Source organism: Asterias rubens, chromosome 4, assembly GCF_902459465.1.
Source record: "Asterias rubens chromosome 4, eAstRub1.3, whole genome shotgun sequence".
Lineage (NCBI taxonomy): Eukaryota > Metazoa > Echinodermata > Asteroidea > Forcipulatida > Asteriidae > Asterias > Asterias rubens.
The window spans coordinates 12,320,141-12,337,948 of record NC_047065.1 but is presented as its reverse complement, the minus strand read 5'-3'; the positions used below and the strand labels follow the sequence as shown (position 1 = coordinate 12,337,948).

At 41.2% G+C, this 17,808-nt stretch overlaps 1 protein-coding gene across 1 annotated transcript; it reads left to right on the top strand.

Moving 5' to 3' along the window:
- The first annotated feature begins 719 nt into the window (after positions 1–719).
- Positions 720–16,897, top strand: LOC117289703 (probable ATP-dependent RNA helicase DHX35). The gene is made up of 17 exons (XM_033770942.1): positions 720–869; positions 1,813–1,946; positions 2,933–3,103; positions 4,658–4,762; positions 5,947–6,008; positions 6,497–6,670; positions 7,849–7,917; positions 8,870–8,998; positions 9,466–9,644; positions 10,195–10,396; positions 11,762–11,988; positions 13,054–13,148; positions 13,388–13,465; positions 13,838–13,886; positions 14,100–14,334; positions 15,284–15,395; positions 16,208–16,897. Exons 1-17 carry the CDS (start codon positions 836–838, stop codon positions 16,256–16,258), a joined length of 2,106 nt encoding a protein of 701 aa, XP_033626833.1. The 5' UTR covers positions 720–835; the 3' UTR covers positions 16,259–16,897.
- Positions 16,898–17,808: the final 911 nt, after the last annotated feature.

Below are 17,808 nucleotides of genomic sequence, written 5' to 3'. Positions count from 1 at the left end.
CCTGTCTTATCATTGTCGATAAGGTGCACTATAGCCTCCTCTACATCGACCAATATTCATAATGTCAATAGTTTACGGAGGCAGTGGACACTATTGGTAATGGGAGACTTTTGGGACGCTTGGTGACAGCAGACTTACCAGGAAATGCTCAGAACTACGTAAACAATGGAAATTTACCTGTTAAGTCTGCTGCCACCTAGCGTTCCAAAGTATCCCATTACTCAAAATAACTATTATCATAAAACCTTTCTTGATCACGAGTAATTGGGAGAGGTTTATAGTATAAAACATTGTGAGAAACATCTCCCTCTGAAATGACGTAGTTTTCGAGAAAGAAGTTATTTTCCACGTTTGATTTCGAGACCTCAGAATGATTTAGAATTAATTTTTTGAGGTCTTGAAATCAAGCATCTGAAAGCACACAACTTCGTGTGACCATGGTGCTACAAGGATGTTTTTTCTTGTATTAATATCTCGCAACTTCGACGACCGATTGAAGCTCAAGTTTTCACAGGTTTGTTATTTTATGCATAATTATGTTGAGATACACCAACTGTGAAGACTAGTCTTTGATAATTACCAATAGTTTCCAGTGTCTACAACTTAAAATAAAAGTTTGATAACAATAAATGTGGTAGGGGATCCAAGCGCCGCGATCCGTGCACCCATACGGATCTAGCGCCCTCTCTTGTTTGGTAAGTAACAGTTTGCACGTCGTCCGCCGTTTCAACAGGTGCATTATTTTGGTTGCAAAAAATCGAAGATTTTGTATGAAAACTGTGTGAAAACTGGACCGGTATAATTATTTGAAATGTGGAAAAAGGACAACTAAGGAATGACCAGCTTCACACCCAAATTCTGGAAGCCAGGTAAGGTTTAGAGCTATTGCAGTGATCTTTGCACAAGTTTGCCTTTCGTTAAAAAATATTGAGCAGTCAAATTGCTTGCAAATGCACAGGAGACTGGTCATCCCACAGTGGACGCAAAAGTACCGGTCTGGTGTGCCCGTGGGTTCGATTCCCAGTTATTTTTTAGGGGCAGTTGGTAAAAGTCGGAGGTAGCCGGAGGTTGCGTTAATTGCGTGATAAAAACAAGATTGTTTAACACACTCTACTAAGTCTTAATGAAGTTTGGAAGACTCAACCTTAGCCTTAGTTAGGCAGTTATGATCAATTCTGTGCCTCTTTTTTAGTTTTAGTTTTAAGTTTTAGTTTTATATTTAATTAAAATTTTCGGGGAAAAAAAGAAAGACAAAAAAAGTTCACAAATTTACAAATAACTTACAGGGTTTACAAAAGGTAATGGTGAAAGACTTCTCTTGAAATATTATTACATAAAATGCTTTACTTTTTGAGAAAACATTAAAACAATTATCAATTCTCGACATATTCATCGAGAATTACGGATTTATTTTAAACACATGTCATGACACGGCGAAATGTGCGGAAACCAGGGTGGGTTTTCCCGTTATTTTCTCCCGACTCGATGATCGATTGAGCCTAGTGGGCCTTTGTGTTTGGACAATACTGTTTACCGAAAGTGTCCAATGGCTTTAAATGGGGTTAGCTGGGGGAAATTATCATGATATGTCCCGAGAGTCTCTCTCTCCAGGACCAGACTCCAGTGGGAATCGACCCGACTGCCTCTGCAATCGTGTGGGGGATACCATGGCAATTGCTGCAGGTGTTGTGGGTTATTTCAAGGCCCGTCCTTATTTGAAATTAAAGATTGAGTTAATAATGTTTGAGAAGATGCTAAATTTGCATCGAGGGATAAAGAATATTAATTTGGGTCTGTTTGTGGTAACTGCAGGCACAGACAAGCCAGGGGCAGGTCTTAAGGAGGAGCGGCGTCAAGTCGGCGAAGGAAGTGGCGAATGTGTTGTCTATAATCCGAATGTTGCCGTTTCCATTGAACAACAGAGGCAGAGACTACCCGTCTTCAAGGTAATGAAGCAAACAGTGGTCGACCAAGTAGCCAGGATCTAGTAATTTTGCTGGAAATTTAAAAACAAGGTGACCAAATTGTTCACTCACAATAATATCGAAGCACACGTATCTACAAACAAGGTCAAGGTGCTTAGCTTCAGTATATAATACATTTTCTTACTTATAGTTTATAAATAGAGACAAAGACACACGTCAGTGTTGTAGTATCATCGGGTCTTGTTCTCTAACTCTCAAGAATCACAGTAATAACAAGAGGGCTGCTCGCATGGCAACTGCCTATAGTTACGAACACAAGAGGGCGGTATAACATATAACGTAACACATTTATACAGAAAGAGAGGTTATTGTAATGTAAGGTATGAATTCTGAGACTCAATTATGTATCACCTTATAAGGGTTTACAAGGTGCCACGGCGTATTCAGCAGCCACTGCCAGGAACACCGGGGCGAACCCCTTCTATTTTCGATAAGTGCACTGGGTTCTTTGACATGCGTTACACAACACATGGACCAACGTCTTTACGTCCCATCCGAAGGACGAAGCAGTGGTCAAGTGTCTCGCTTAAGGACACAAGTGTCACAACTGGAGATTCGTACCCACACTCTGCTGATCAGAAACACCAGAGTTTGAATTTGGTGCTCTTAACCACTCAGCCATGACACTTCCTCAATACATTATTTTACAAGTAAATTACAGATAAAAGAGGTGGTCCAAATTTAAAACAGGGTGTCCAGAAGATGTCCAGGCACCCATTTGGTGCATGGACGACAGGCCCGGAGTTTCATCTTTGAGTGAGCAGGGCCATTTTTTATTTATGCTAAGGGCACTCCCATTTGTAGGTTAACATATTTTGCCTGGACTTGGAAGTATTTTTATGAGTCTAGAATCAATATGAAAAAAAAGAAAAAAAAGTTTAAAATACATTTAGCTACTATTATGTTGTCACCTTCAGCATGCATCTTCTTTAATTGTATCTTTACAGCATCGAAATCACATCTTGTATCTCCTCGAAAAGTTCCAGACAGTTGTAATCGTCGGCGAAACAGGATGTGGAAAGAGCACCCAGATCCCTCAGTACCTGGTAGAGGCCGGGTGGGGTGCAGATGGGTACAAAGTGGGTGTCACACAGCCCAGGAGGGTGGCTGCTGTCACAGTAAGTCCATGTGTTTTCTGCGTTATTTAGGGTAAAAAGCATCCAGATCCATAACATGTACCTAGTGGTGACTATGGGTGGGTGGCAGATGGGTTCCAAGTGGGTGTCACACAGCCCAGGAGGGTGGCTGCTGTCACAGTAAGTCCATGTGTTGTCTGCGTTATTTAGGGTAAAAAGCACCCAGATCCATAACATGTACCTAGTGGTGACTATGGGTGGGGTGCAGATGGGTTCCAAGTGGGTGTCATACAGCCCAGGAGGGTGGCTGCTGTCACAGTAAGTTCATGTGTTTTCTGCATTATTATATAATAGAGTAAAACGCACCAAGATCATTAACATGTACCTAGTGGTGACTATGGGTGGGTGCAAATGGGTACAAAGTGGGTGTCACACAGCCCAGGAGGGTGGCTGCTGTCACAGTAAGTTCATGTGTTTTCTGCATTATATAATAGGGTAAAAAGCACCCAGATCCATAACATGTACCTAGTGGTGACTATGGGTGGGTGCAAATGGGTACAAAGTGGGTGTCACACAGCCCAGGAGGGTGGCTGCTGTCACAGTAAGTCCATGTGTTTTCTGCATTATTTAGGGTAAAAAGCACCCAGATCCATAACATGTACCTAGTGGTGACTAGGTGGGTGGCAGATGGGTTCCAAGTGGGTGTCACACAGCCCAGGAGGGTGGCTGCTGTCACAATAAGTCCATGTGTTTTCTGCATTATTATATAATAGGGTAAAACGCACCCAGATCCATAACATGTACCTAGTGGTGACTATGGGTGGGGTGCAGATGGGTTCCAAGTGGGTGTCACACAGCCCAGGAGGGTGGCTGCTGTCACAGTAAGTTCAAGTGTTTTCTGCATTATTATATTAGGTGGAAAAGCACCCAGATTCATAACATGATGTAGCTAGTGGCGGCTGGATGGGGTGCAGATGGGTAAAAAAGTAGGCGTCATTTGGCCTTTGGGGGTTTTGTAACAGTAAGTTCATGACTTTTCTGCATTAAAGGAAAGAGCACCCAGATAGTGTTCCTTATCACCTAGTGGAGGCTGGGTGGAGTGCAGTGGGTACAAAGTGAGTGTCACTCAGCCCAAGAGATGGGATGGCAAGTTCATGACTTTATTGGAAATATGCTTGGACGTGGCTAAGTTAGTCTCTGTAGCCTTTTTTACATTTGTTGTTTGTTTCTTCAATGGGAGACTTTGGAGCTCTAGCTGCATGGCACTAGACTTATCAGATTAATTTCCATTGTTTACGTAGTTCTGAGCATGCGCACATTACCGAGAACAATGGATTTAGCTGGTCAGTCTGCTGCCACCTAGCATCTCAAAAGTCTCTCATACAGCCTGTAAGCACAAAAATGTGCTAAGTACAGAAATGTATTGTTTAACAGAAACGAGTTACCAGCCAAAATAAAATTGAGTTAAACATTGTTGTGACTGGTGCCCCGCTCAATTTTTGCTTAGCTAAGAAATTTGTCAAGCAGTATTTTTTACTGCAAAGCTTTATGAAATAGTTAATGTGCAACTGTTGTTGTTGCCTTCTCCCCCCATAGGTGGCTCAACGTGTCGCTGAAGAGCGTGGCACTGTCATTGGTCACGGGGTCGGGTATTCCATCCGCTTTGAGGATTGCACAGACCCTGAGGCAACCAAGATTAAGGTAATCCTGTTCAGAAGAGCACTGTAATTCCACTGTGAGCCACGCCCACCTCACGCAATCATGATCTTCTCTTTGGAGATTTTTAAGGTTTTTGCATTAAGAAAAAGTTGGGTTTTAAAGTTGAGGAATGACACCCATCTAAAACTGACTATGTTTTCATTGTCTTCTCTACAAAGGTATCTTTAGGCCTATGGGTTACAGTACCAGTCTCTTAGACCTGGGGCAGATTGCAATAAAATGGTCTTAGTCAGCAGTCTAAGACCAGTCAGTTATAGCCGGCTATCTGCCTTAGACGCTCTTAGCTTAGTCAGTCATTAAGCCTGTTGCAATAAGCCGGTCTTAGATAAGTCGGCGAAAAGTAATGTAATACGAACGAATGTCCCATAATACTTAGCACATCTGCAGCGCTGGTGTTACGGCATTGTTCTTATTGCTTAGGTTAAAATCATCGGATATCCAATCATTTTCACTCTTGGGAACATATTACGATACAATGTATCACCATTATAACGCCTCTCATGGGTGTAATATATCTCTAAATATTCGGTCTCGTCGTAGAGCTCGTCGCATCACTTCGTCTACAACTAACAAATCCAGCCCCATCTTTAAAAAACAAAACTAAGACCGATTATAGCTAGCTAATAGCAGACTTAAGATTTAAGACTTGCTATAAATATAGACCATGCTATTGCAATCGGGCTATAATTAAAGACTGTCTGAGCGCGTCTCAAGTTAGCCGGCTACAGCGCATAGACCAGTTTAAGACCGCTTGGTGCAATCCGCCTCAGGGCTCGAATTTTACTGGACCAAAGGCCAGTTATTTCAGTGTTTGGCCAGTAAACTCAAAACAGGACAAGTTATTTTATTTTTTATTTGTTTACCTCAATACATTTGTCACAAAAAAAATGATGCTCAAATGTTGAATTTGATTCTCACTGATTTTTTCAATCCTGCTGAGTATCACCAGTTAAACAGAATAGATCAATCTTTTTTCAGTGTCTGTTCAAATTTATTATACAGTTTAGATTATACACTTTTGTTCTGATCTTGATTCCTGCGTTCTCCTGGATTTTCTGCTAAAGTTGAGCCATGTGGTCCCACAGTTTCATTGCCAAAAGGACTTGTCATCACATGTGGAATATTAAACTCTGTTAATTATTTGTCTTGGTTTTTTTTGTCTTCAGTTTATGACAGATGGGTATCTTGTGAGAGAAATGATGAATGACCCACTGCTTTCCAAATACAGGTAGAGCTATATTTTATTACAAAATAATTAATCACAAGTAAAGGTAGACTGACTGGGTGTATTTTTAAATGATTTTGGGGTTGACCAAAGAAATAATTACTAGAGGAGGATTTTAAACGAGAACCTCTGGTTTAAACTGACTCAAAAACAATTGATGAATAATAATTATTATGCTTTTATTTCATTAAAGAAACCATTTTAAATCATATAAAATACTCAACATCGCACAGTAGAGCTTTTTAAAGCTAAACAATTTTTATTTTTTATTTTAACATTGACATAAACTAAGAAACATTCCAAGGCCCTAGTTTCAAATCAGCGTGCTTCGGCAAAATTTGCACAGTGCCCCTAAATGTCTCACAGTTTTAGAAAAACAATTTGTGGGGGAAGGGAACCCGGAGAAGTGTTCATTTGTAAAAACAGAAATCTGTTGACGTTTTATTCTGACATCATACTTCCTTTTCTGCTCTGTTACCATTTTTGGTCAGTGTGATCATGCTTGATGAGGCGCATGAGAGAACGCTGTACACGGACATCGCCGTCGGACTCCTCAAGAAGATCCAGCGGAAGAGACCCGAGATGAGAATCATCGTTGCCTCAGCAACGCTGGATGCAGAGGCCTTCAGAGACTTCTTCAATCAAAATGAAACGGACGATACAAGGTAGCTTGCATAACAACCGTCTTTGGCAGAGCTTGAAATACCCGCTGGACCACTGGCAAAAGAATTTAGTGATTATACGCCTCTTTTAATATTTATGCATGATGTCATAATTCTTACCCAAAATGAGGCTATGGGCGCACGTCCGCCACCACTTGCAGTGGCTGCGCCTATGGCCTTGATTTGGGTTAGCATTGTGACGTACCTCATGCATAAATATTAAGAGAGGCAGATAGTTCATATGGTCAGGAAACAAGCATGAAGTACTAGAGTTTAAAGCCATTATACACTTTCGGAACAGAAACAAAACAAAAAGTTCACAGATTTACAAATAACTTACAGGGTTTACAGAAGGTAATTGTGAAAGACTTCTCTTGAATTATTATTCCATGAAATGCTTTACTTTTTGAGAAAACATTAAAACAATTATCAATTCTCGACATCAAGAAATACGGATTTATTTTAAACACATGTCATGACACGGCGAAACGTGCGGAAACAAGGGTGGGGTTTCCCGTTATTTTCTCCTGACTCTGATGACCGATTGAGCCTAAATTTTCACAGGTTTGTTCTTTATTTACAAGTTGTGATACACAAAGTGTGGGCCTTTGGACAAAACTGTTTACCGAAAGTGTCCAATGGTTTTAAACAGTTCAGAGACTGATTCAAATGCTATTCTGTGGGTTTGTTTTCCCCCAAAGGATTTCATTTATTCAGAACTTATTTTTCCTCATGTGATGGGGGTTATTGTTGTGTGCGATGGTTCTAACCAGGAATGAACCTCATTTGGAAAATTCTGTGACATTCTTAAATGGTTGTTGCCAAGACTTTGATTTGAGCATTGTTGTAATCCATCATTCATTCATCATTCATTCATCATTCATTATAGCCGTCCTCCCGAGGCAAGCCCCAGAGATGGCCTCCCAACCACTATGAGTCTCTGTTGCTTGCTAAATGTCCTGCCGCCGATTTCACAAAGCGTTAGGACTCGTCGTATCTCGAGTTAGGACGCGTAACTCGTCCTAACTAAGGATCAATCTTAAGATCTGCATGCTACAGTGCAGGGTTGGGACGTGCCTAAGTCATAAGATTAATCCTAAAGTTCGAAAGAGTTTTGTGAAATCGACGGCTGCTGAGCAGTGTTGTAATTAGTGCCTGTTTTGATCTCACTATCTCTGCAGCAAAGACACGGCTAGCATCCTCACAGTTGAGGGGAGAACGTTTGCAGTGGATGTCTTCTACAGTCTCAGGTGATTGTTGTTATTATTATTGGTTTCTTGTAATAAAACCAAGGATGCCTTATAACTGAACTGAACATAATCACTCTAGCTTGCAAACCCGAGGAAACCTGTAAACAACTGTGCTTGCTATGTGAACCAGAAACACCGGTGTTAACTCCAACTCTTCCACGATAAGTGCACTGAGGCTTTTTGGGCCCTACGGCATAATGGGTACCGGTCACTTTGGCACCTTGCAAACTCGGCACCTGCAAACTCGGCACCTTGCAAACTCGACACCAACGAACTCGGCACATGTACAAATACAAACTCGGCACCCAGTTGAAAAAGTTTGATTTTCACACTGCGTAGTAGGCCTCATTTTTGATGTCCCACCATATCATAGTCCCATATTTTTCTAAAAAGTGTACATGAAGCTTACGTTATTCCCTTTTTTTTTTAATAACTTGACTCTTCGAGGTGATATTGCTCGGTGCCAAGTTTGTTAGTCAATAAAAGGCCGGTGCCGAGTTTGTATGGTGCCAACATTCTTGGTGCCGAGTTTGCAGGTGCTGAGTTCCGAGGTTGTGAAGTGTCCGGTATTCGGCTTAATGCCCCATGTTGAAGTATCTTGCTCGAGGACACAAGTCTCATGGGGGGTTTCAAAACCTCATTCTGCTTATCAGAAATCCCAGAGGTTGAGTTAAGAGAGGTCTGATTCTCGTGGTAAGGAAAGAGTTTTTGTAACAAACCTCTGTTTAAATAGAGGAGTTGTTGCACTGTCGCTCAAAGACAGATTTGAGCCGGGGGGGCCAAACAGCTGAAAAGCAGGGAAGAAACTACTGAACCAACCAAAATGCCCCAGTCATATCTAGATTGGGTAAGGACAGGAAATGGGGCGGGAGAGGGAACAGCAGGGATGTAGGGACAGAGCTAACCCATTTTCGTAATGTTCCTAATGTTCAATCATCTCATTTAATAACAGCCCAGTACCCGACTACGTCAAAGCGACGGTGGATACGATCATGAAGCTGCACAAGACGGAGCCAGCTGGTGATATCCTCGCCTTCCTGACCGGACAAGACGAAGTTGAACAGGCAATGGAAATGGTCCTGTAAGTCACTTGAGTCCTTGAAAATGGAACAAGCTTTCAAAGTTCTAGGGCCAAGTTCATTGAGCTGCATGAAGGATGTTGATACCTTTTGTAGATCAAGTTTTTGGCTATGCCATGAATCTATACTCACTGTACATGAAGTTGTATGAAACACAGTTTACCTGTAGAAGTTTCAGCTTCATTAGTCAGGATGTTTTCAGGAGAGTTGGGTAAATACATATACATGCTAAATTAGTTTTCGTCTCCTGAGACGAATAATTATTTTTCTGGACATTGTTTTACTCATCTCGCGAAAACTACAGTACCTCAGCAAGTTAATATTTTAAGGGAAGCTTTCTACCGTCATTATCTTCAAACTGTGTAAATCTGTGAACATTGAGTTTTGTGTCATACAAAAAGTACCGCAACCCTTTGAAGTTTCTGCAAATTTCTGTAATTGTTAATGTTTTGCAATCTGTTCCTTGTAGGCAACAGATCCGCACTTTCTCCTCCGACCATATGAAGATGTTAGCTCTTCCGATGTATGGCAGCTTGCCTGGCAAAGAGCAGATGAGGGTCTTCGAAAGGATCAGCCGCAACACCAGAAAGGTTGTCCTAGCAACCAACATAGCAGAAACATCAATAACCATCAATGGCATTGTGTATGGTAGGTGGTTTTTTGTTGTTGTAAAAACTGTTCTTGGCCTCTAGCATTATAAAAAAGCTTTTTATAGAAAGAGGCCAGAATAACACATCTTTTCATTGTTACCAACTCACACCTGTTATCTCCATGTAATTCCTGTTTCATAATAATAATAATAATGATACCAAAGTCTTATATAGCCACCTAGGAACACCGGGGCGAAGTGCACTGGTTTCTTTTACATGCGTTACACAACACATGGGACCAACGGCTTTACGTCCTATCCGAAGGACAAAGCAATGGTTAGGTGTCTTGCTTAAGGACACAAGTGTCACGGCTGGGGATTCAAACCCACACTCTGCTGATCAGAAACACCAGAGTTTGAATTTGGTGCTCTTAACTGCTCGGCCATGACACTTCCACAATGTAAACATACTCACTCAAAAAGATGTATAGTTTCTGAGTTTCGGGGAATTCCCCAAAAATGATTGCACCTCTGAGCATGGACAAATTTAGAAAATCTTAGTAGTGTTAAAGCAATTAACTAGCTTCTTTTTTCATTTTTCTTATTCAGTGATTGACAGTGGCTTTGTCAAGATGCGAGCCTACAACTCAAAGACAGGTCTCTCCGGACTAGTAGTGGTCCCCGTGTCCCAAGCCTCGGCTCAGCAGAGGACCGGCAGGGCAGGTCGTGTAAGGTCAGGCAAGGCGTACAGACTATTCACCGAGGATGACTACAAGTCACTAAGGAAGACAACAGTACCTGAGATGCAGAGGTAGGACCTCTAATCAAAGTGAAGCCATCTTGATTCAGAACCACTGCAATCTTTATCAATGCCAGTAAATAAGATGTAACAATAAAAAGCTGATATTGCAAACTATCTACCAACCAAAAAACCTTGTGGTATACATGTATACAATTGGTGATGGCCTCACATTAAGACTCTAGCAGTCTTTCTAGCTTCAGAAAGGAAAATAATTCATATCATCTCTGCATTTTCACCAATATTGGACTAAAACTTAAATTTTCTTTTAAGATAACAACTTTGCAGGGAAATACTAGCTTGATACATGTACAAAGTAAGTTGTTTTGGGGCAAAGTTTGCCCTTAAATTTTCTAGTGACGGCCAGCCGGACTTCTTAGCTTGTCATTCCACTAGTCCACTTGAAGTGAACTTTGACTGATCCTCATGTGGTTTTAACCACATACATAAAGAACCTATAGACGGACAGTAGGTGGCGCCAAACTGTAATTTTGTACTTTCTCAAACCTAGGGCGGAAGTTAACGCTCGACCCGCTGCTTTTAGTACACGTTTTGGTATAACCTTGAGGCAGTGCCCACACCATCTTTATTATATTTTATAAATTTGCATGAGATGATGACCCGATGCGGGATTGTAGCCTTAATATGCAAGACAACACCTCATAAATTATCCATATGACTGTTTGCAAATGTTGGGCGTTGAGGTTGAACTGTTAAAATGTCATGTTTACAACTTTTTTTCCGGGAAATCCAGTCTAAACTTGCTTTGAAACGCAAGTTCATACTATGGCCCTCCGTGTTGCGTACGCTTGCGTCGAATGCACACCAAACAGTCGCCTATCAGTAGCAGTATCGCATATCTATGCGGTACGCGTCATCAGCGCCCGGCACAAAACACGCACCGACGCGCCTTTTGGTCGGAAAGTGTGTGACAAGCATATTTTTAAAATAAAATTCTTCTACTTTCATCGTTTTGGAGAAAGTTCAGAAAGAGGAGGAGAAACAGCAAACAACTAACTGCAGAAAAGGTATCTAGCTAATGATTTTACATTGTTTCTTAGACTTTGGTGATTTGTTTACCCTTAAAGCACACATTTTCTGTCGTCATCTCTTCACTCGCCCATTGCTTTACACATGTTTTCGCTTGGAATTGCGTTTTCACAGATTTTGTCCATGGTTTGGGTATAGTAGGGTGCTGTTCAAATTACACTATCCAGACGTTGATTTCCATAGATGCTGTCCGTCTATAGGTTCTTTATGTATGTGGTTTTAACTGGCATTTAGCCAGCAGAACACTGTTATGGGGAATCGCTGTTGGTGTTTTTAAATTTACTCTCTATTGTCTGATATAAAACTGCTTCAAACCATCTTTAACAGGAGTGACCTGAGCACAGTAATACTTCAGCTGAAATGTCTCGGCATCGATAATGTCCTACGCTTCAATTTCTTATCGCCGCCGTCAGCCAGGGCTATGATGAGGGGTCTGGAGCTACTCTACGCTCTGGGCGGTATTGACGATCACTCCAAGCTCTCTCAGCCACTCGGGATACGCATGGCTGAGTTTCCTCTTGATCCAATGTTTGCCAAAATGCTGCTTGTGTCAGGTAGGAAGGGGAACCTGTTGTTAGTTGTTTTGACATGATGCTAGCAGGGTTGTGCATTGATAACAACTTTTGAACCGAACACTCAGAAGTGCCATAGCTGACTGGTCTGGTGTACTGGACTTAAGTTCTGGCCAAAGAGTTCTATATAAGAACTAGAGGGCGCACTGGCCTATATACGCAACCCGGCATGCGCGCATGCGGCCATTTTCTAAGTTGACAAAACAGCATCGCAAAGCTTGTGTTTGTGCGGCCATTTTTTAAGTTGACAAAACAGTATCGCAAAGTGTTCAAATCCAACGTGTACTTCATATTCAATGCGCGTATAGAAAGGCGCGCGTGTCTCCTTGGGGTCCCGTCGTGTTTGTGCAAGCGGCATCACCAGTGCGCCCTCTAAGTTCTTATATATAACTCTATGGTTCTGGCGTTGGTTCAGGTCTTGGTGGATGAAACCAAAGCCAGGGCCCAAACTCACGCTGTCGTTTGTAAAAGGGCCTTAGCCTTAGATTAGTTGCTGATAAGGTGTTTATCATTATGCATAGAAAATGTTGTTCCGGTAATAACATCGAGCCTACGTATGTCCACATCCCTGGCATTAACAATCCCATCACAATCCAGTGGACTGCGAGGTCACTCTGCTTGACCCGACATAGTGCCTACCTCAGAGAACAATCCTACTCGAAGGAATATCAAGGTCTTCCATTTTTTAGGTTTCCAGATACATTCTTTTCGAACTTCATTTCAGGGGGAGAAGTTTCACCAACAAAAATTGGTCTTGGCATGAACTTTATAATCTGTAAGCTTTTAGACTAAAATCAAACAATGGGGGACTTTTGGGACGCTTGGTGGCAGCAGACTTACCAGGTAAAATCCAATGTCCTCGGTCATTTGCGCACACTCAGAACCATGTAAACAATGGAAATTACCTTGTAAGTCTGCTGCCACCTAGCGTCCCAAAGTCTCCCATTGATTTGTTTTTTATTCTTACCAATTCTGTGTAGTAACTTTTAAGAAAGAATTAAAATTCCTTCTTGACTTTCATCTTTGTCTGGTTTGTTTCTCTCTAAGGGGATTTTGGCTGCTCGGAGGAGATTCTAAGTATAGCCGCCTTATTACAAGTTCAGAATATCTTCCAAACTCCCTCCAATGAGAAAGGCAAGGCTGTAAGTATGGAAAGCACTTTCGTTCAAACTGTTTTTTATTGTATTTTGTAAAGGCTCGTCTTCTGATATGTGGCTGGAATTCTTTATGAATTTAATTTTTTTAATTTGAATATTTTCTCATTTTAGTTTAGTTGTACTGATATGATTCTTGATGGTATTTTCTAAATACGTGCGCCCATATAAATGCATACGTTTAAGTCTTTTTATTTTGATGTCCTCTGTGTCTGTAATGTTTGTAGGAACAAGCGAAGAGGAAGTTTTCGGTTGCCGAGGGAGACCACATCACATTGTTGAATGTTTATGAAGCTTTCATCAAGGTAAACATTTTACATGTAGTTGACCCTAAACCCTGTTGTAAGAAATTCAGCTAAAATATGTCACAAAGTTTACAGACGAATTCTTATTTTCAGTTTGGACTGCGTATACCCTGCTTTGCTTAGTGTTACTTCCGAAGACTAGTCAATGTGTAGAAATTACAGACCTGGAATTACATCTTTGAGAGAGCACGGCCATTGTCATTTTGCGAAGGGTACAGATTCCATCTGAAAATCTTAAAAGTCTTGAGGAAACTTTCAAAGGGGTATTAAGGCATAGACCAGAGGCAACAGGAGAGACCATGTGCGAGTTCTGTTTTTTTCTGTCAAACAAGACTGTTTTTAAAGCTAATGTTGCATTTTCTTCCTATACAGTTTGGCAAAAATTCAAGATGGTGCCATGAAAATTATCTCAACTACAAAGGTAGGTGGTACTAATACAAAATAATAATACTGGGTTCTCAGTAGCGCTTTATCACACCCCTAGGGGCGTATCAACACCCTCAGTAAGTTTCTTCTTCAAGGTGTATGGAGCTACGTTTTGAACTGTAATGGTTTACAAGGTGCTATGGTTAAATATTGTACAAATATTTATCAAATTGCCAAGATTTTTGCAACATTCTGTTTCTCATAAAAGGTCTCTGCAGAGCGATGACTGTGAGGGAACAACTTAAAAAACTGCTCAAGAAGTTCAAGGTGAAGATTGTGTCAAGCGAGGGAGACGTTGACTCCGTTTGTCGTTGCGTTGTTGCGGGGTTCTTCGCTAATGCAGCCAGGTTGCATCCGAGCGGGGAGTATCGGACGATACGAGACGACCATTCCATCCATGTCCATCCGTCATCAGTACTGTACACAGAGAAACCGCCACATTGGTAACTTTCATTTCTTGCATTATTTAAAGGGAAAGTATATGAGGCTTGGTAATCTCTCTTAAAGGCAGTGGACACTACTGGTCATTACTCAAAATAATTATTAGCATAAAACCTTACTTGGTAATGAGTAATGGAGAGAGGTTGATGGTATAAAACATTGTGAGAAACGGCTCCCTCTGAATTGACATAGTTTTCAAGAAAGAAGTAATTTTCCACGAATTTGATTTTGAGACCTCAGACTTAGAATTTGAGGTGTCGAAATCAATCATCTGAAAGCACACAACTTCGTGTGCAAGGGTGTTTTTTTCTTTCATTATTATCTCCGAACTTCGATGACTGATTGAGCTCAAATTTTCACAGGTTGGTTATTTTATGTATATATGTCGAGCTACACCAAGTGAGAAGACTGATCTTTGACAATTACAAATAGTGTCCACTGTCTTTAAACTATTAACCTCTCCCCATTACTCGTTACCAAGTGAGGTTTTATGGTAATAATTATTTTGAGTAATTACCAATAGCGCCCACTGCCTTTAAAGGGAAGGTACGCGTTTGTTAATTACTCAAAACAAGTATTAACTGAAAGACTGACTTGGTAACGAGCATTGGAGAGCTGTTGATAGTATAAGAGTGAGAATATATATTGTGAGAAACGGCTCCCTCTGAAGTAGCATAGATTTAGAGAAAGAGGTAATTTCTCACTAAAAAAAAAGAAGAGACTTCTAGCTAGAAGTCTATTATTCCTGTCTGAAAGCACACAAATTTGCCAACAAGGGTGTTTTTTCTTTCATCATTTTCTCGCAACTTCGATGACCAATTGAGCCCAAATTTTCACAGGCTTGTTATTTTATGCTTATGTTGGGCCACACCCAAGTGAGAAGACTGGTCTTTAAAAATTACCAAACGTGTTCAGTCTTTAATTATCTTCCGACTTGGTGTATATTTTCAGGGTGGTATTTCATGAGGTTCTACAGACTAACAAGGACTACATGAGGGACTTGACGGTCATCGAGCCGAGCTGGCTGTATGAGCTTGCTCCTCATTACTACCAGTATGGTACGGTAAGTAGTCAACAAAAAATCAATGTCGGGAAATCTTCCACCTTTGAGATGCTAGTTTTGCATCCGTCCCACACAGAAAAGCACCTACTCGGACATGCGTTGGTAGTACATGAAGGACTTCTGACCTTTGAACCTTTGAAGATGGACAGCGTCATTTTGTCTTCATGGGGACCATGTGCTATTTTTAGACTGTTGTCGTCTTGAAAACTCGCCCTATCTACGGCTGTTTGCTGCGTTTTAATCGCATGTTTAGAACTATTTAAAAAAACATGTCAAACTTCAGGGTCGGCTGCGGACGGTATGTGGAGTAATAAGCAGGGTGCTTCCGGGCGGTATGCGTGAAAAAGGGTTAAGCAGCAACTTTTTTTGTTTTTTACTGGTCGCTTTTGCCTTTATATCATAAAGGCAGTGGACACTATTGGTAATTGTCAAAGGCTAGCCTTCACAGTTGGTGTATCTCAACCTAAGCAGTTTGAGCTCAATCGGTCATCGAACTTGTGAGATACCAGTGAAAGAAAAAAACACCCCTGTCACACGAAGTTGTGTGCATTTAGATGGTTGATTTTGAGACCTCAAGTTCTAAATCTGAGGTCTCGAAATCAAATTCGTGGAAAATTACTTCTTTCTCGAAAACTATGGCACTTCAGAGGGAGCCGTTTCTCACAATGTTTTATACCATCAACCCCTCCCCATTACTCGTCACCAAGAAAGGTTGTATCCCAATAATTATTTTGAGTAATTACCAATAGTATCCACTGCCTTTAACTAAAACCTTGTTAATGTGAAGGCATTTTGTATCATTTAATTCCCAGGACATGGAGATTGCAGCCAAGAGAGCCAAGATGGAAGATCCCACAAGCTGACATTGTTACAATCTGGCTGGCCGTTGTGGGCTGTAAAGCTCTGGATCAAGGCAGACAAACTTGACGACAGATAGGTGAACACTTCTCAGATTGCGTATTCCTACAAGGGAATATTCTTCCTGGGTGGGTATATTCGCTCTGGATTTTCAGCAATATCTCAAAAACACCCAGGACATGGAGATAACAGCAAAGAGAGCCAAGATTGAAGATCCCACAAGCTGACAATGTTACAATCGGACTGGCCGCTGTTGGCTGCAGAACTCCGGATCAAGGCAGGCTGACTTAGAGACAGATTCCAGTCGTGTTACCCGGTATCATTCCAAAATTAGATCCCTTGCCATGGTCGTGACCACAGAGGTCGAACAATGGGAGTTGGTACGCGCGCACCGCGCACTACTCACAGCCAATGGTAAGTCCCTATTGACCATAGTGAGGGCGCTGTTTTGGGGCTTGTGATGTCATATGCAAGATCCCACAAACTGGGAGTTGTGAAGTGTAAAGATCTGGGCGGATCAAGGCAGGCTAACTTGGGGATAAATATGTTAATGCTAGAGCAGGATTTTAATCAACATTCATAAATACCTAAGACAATTTATCCATTCTGATTGGTCGAGAGGGCATCACAAGGGGTTGTTTGAACGGATGATATAACACCAGTAAAAAGTGTTATAACATGGGCGTACACGCGTGTATAAGACAGTTTCTTTATTCCTATTGGTCGGGAGCAACGGCTGAAACAGTTGTGCCACATCACCCGATACGCGCGACGCACACAGCATCTCCTTATAAGGAGTTGTTTACCCGAGGGCCTAACCATTTCATAGCTGGAGGGGTGTTGTGTTGAAAGAAATCATTGAACAATTATAATTTTTGCATTTATTTTACCTTTTGACCAAAAAGTGTTGATGTTTTTTGACCAAAAAGGTATTTATAAATGGGAATCAAAGTGTGTTCAATCGGTTTTCAACTAGTGGTTTAAACCCGCCAAGGCCTGGTTCTTGATAATTTACCTCGACTTCGTCAAGGTAAAATTATCAAGTCCAGGCCTCGGCGCAATAGCTGTCTGAGTTGGCACCTTAATCCAGATTTTGTTTGTTAAATCCTGCTCTAGTAAATTTTTCGACCCCAAATCGTTTACAATTTGTGTCTGATAATTTGTAAATAAAATCAAACATCACTTTACAAATATAGAATATAGGAGAGTTATGTGTTTTTATTTCCTCGTCTTCATCGAATAATATGCAGTAAAATCCAATGTTGTAAATGTTCAAGATACTGAACTTTAAAAGCACAGGGGTGGATTTCACAAAGGTAGTCCTAACTTAGGACTAGTCCTAGGCAATGCTAAGAGATAGGACTGGTCCTAAGTTAGGACCAGTAACTCATCCTAACTTAGGACTGGTCCTATCTCTTAGCATTGTTTAGGACTAGTCCTAAGTTAGGACTACCTTTGTGAAATCCACCCCCTGGACACCCTTTGGTAGTTGTCGAAGACCAGTATTCTCACTTGGTGTATCCCATCATGCATAAAGTAACAAACCTGTGACAAC